Source organism: Fulmarus glacialis, unplaced genomic scaffold (assembly GCF_000690835.1).
Source record: "Fulmarus glacialis isolate BGI_N327 unplaced genomic scaffold, ASM69083v1 scaffold29554, whole genome shotgun sequence".
NCBI classification, from domain to species: Eukaryota; Metazoa; Chordata; class Aves; order Procellariiformes; family Procellariidae; genus Fulmarus; species Fulmarus glacialis.
Window position 1 is genome coordinate 3,167 of NW_009210353.1, and position 588 is coordinate 3,754.

Below are 588 nucleotides of genomic sequence, written 5' to 3' on the forward strand. Positions count from 1 at the left end.
GAAGAACTTAAGAAATAGAGATTTAAGTCGTAAATGACAAGCCTTGATTTGGGTGGGAGTGGGATGGTATAAGACATCCCCATCCCCTTACCCCTTAATTTGCTTGGTGAATGTGGTGAATTTGCCACTCTTTATCTCTCCTTGTAGGGACCGAAGCAATATCCCTTCAATGACCTGTATCTGGAGAGAGGAGGAGACCCCAGTAAAGAGCCACCAGTGGTGACGCACTATGAAATCTGAAAGTTGTTGAAGTGCTGTGTTTCTCCTGTGTCAGCTCTGCTGGGCATGGCATCTTCTCTAGTGTTCGCCATGGCATATGTTAACGCTTGTTCTTCAATGTTCAACCACTAACTGCAATGAAATATATCGATGATAGCTACTGTGCTAGTTGTCTTCTGTTGGTTTGAGAAGGCTGAACAATGGCAATGAAGTTGAATGACCTTTGCCATTTTTCTAAATGGGCTAGTATCTGTGGGGCAAAGTTCTGAGTGCAGTCCTAGGACTGCTGCGAGTTTGTGTACCTTGTGCACAAATGTTCCTTAGCTAAGCCTGTTTATGTAGGAGATATTGCCTGTTACCAAATGGCTT

At 43.9% G+C, this 588-nt stretch overlaps 1 protein-coding gene across 1 annotated transcript in view; it reads left to right on the forward strand.

The window, feature by feature from the left end:
- NDUFB8 (NADH dehydrogenase (ubiquinone) 1 beta subcomplex, 8, 19kDa) overlaps window positions 1-380 on the forward strand; it is a 3,539-nt gene extending 3,159 nt beyond the window's left edge. The window contains exon 4 of the mRNA XM_009577149.1: window positions 148-380. Coding sequence (XP_009575444.1) covers window positions 148-240 — 93 coding nt within the window. The 3' untranslated portion in view covers window positions 241-380. The remainder of the gene's footprint in view (window positions 1-147) is intronic.
- Window positions 381-588: the final 208 nt, after the last annotated feature.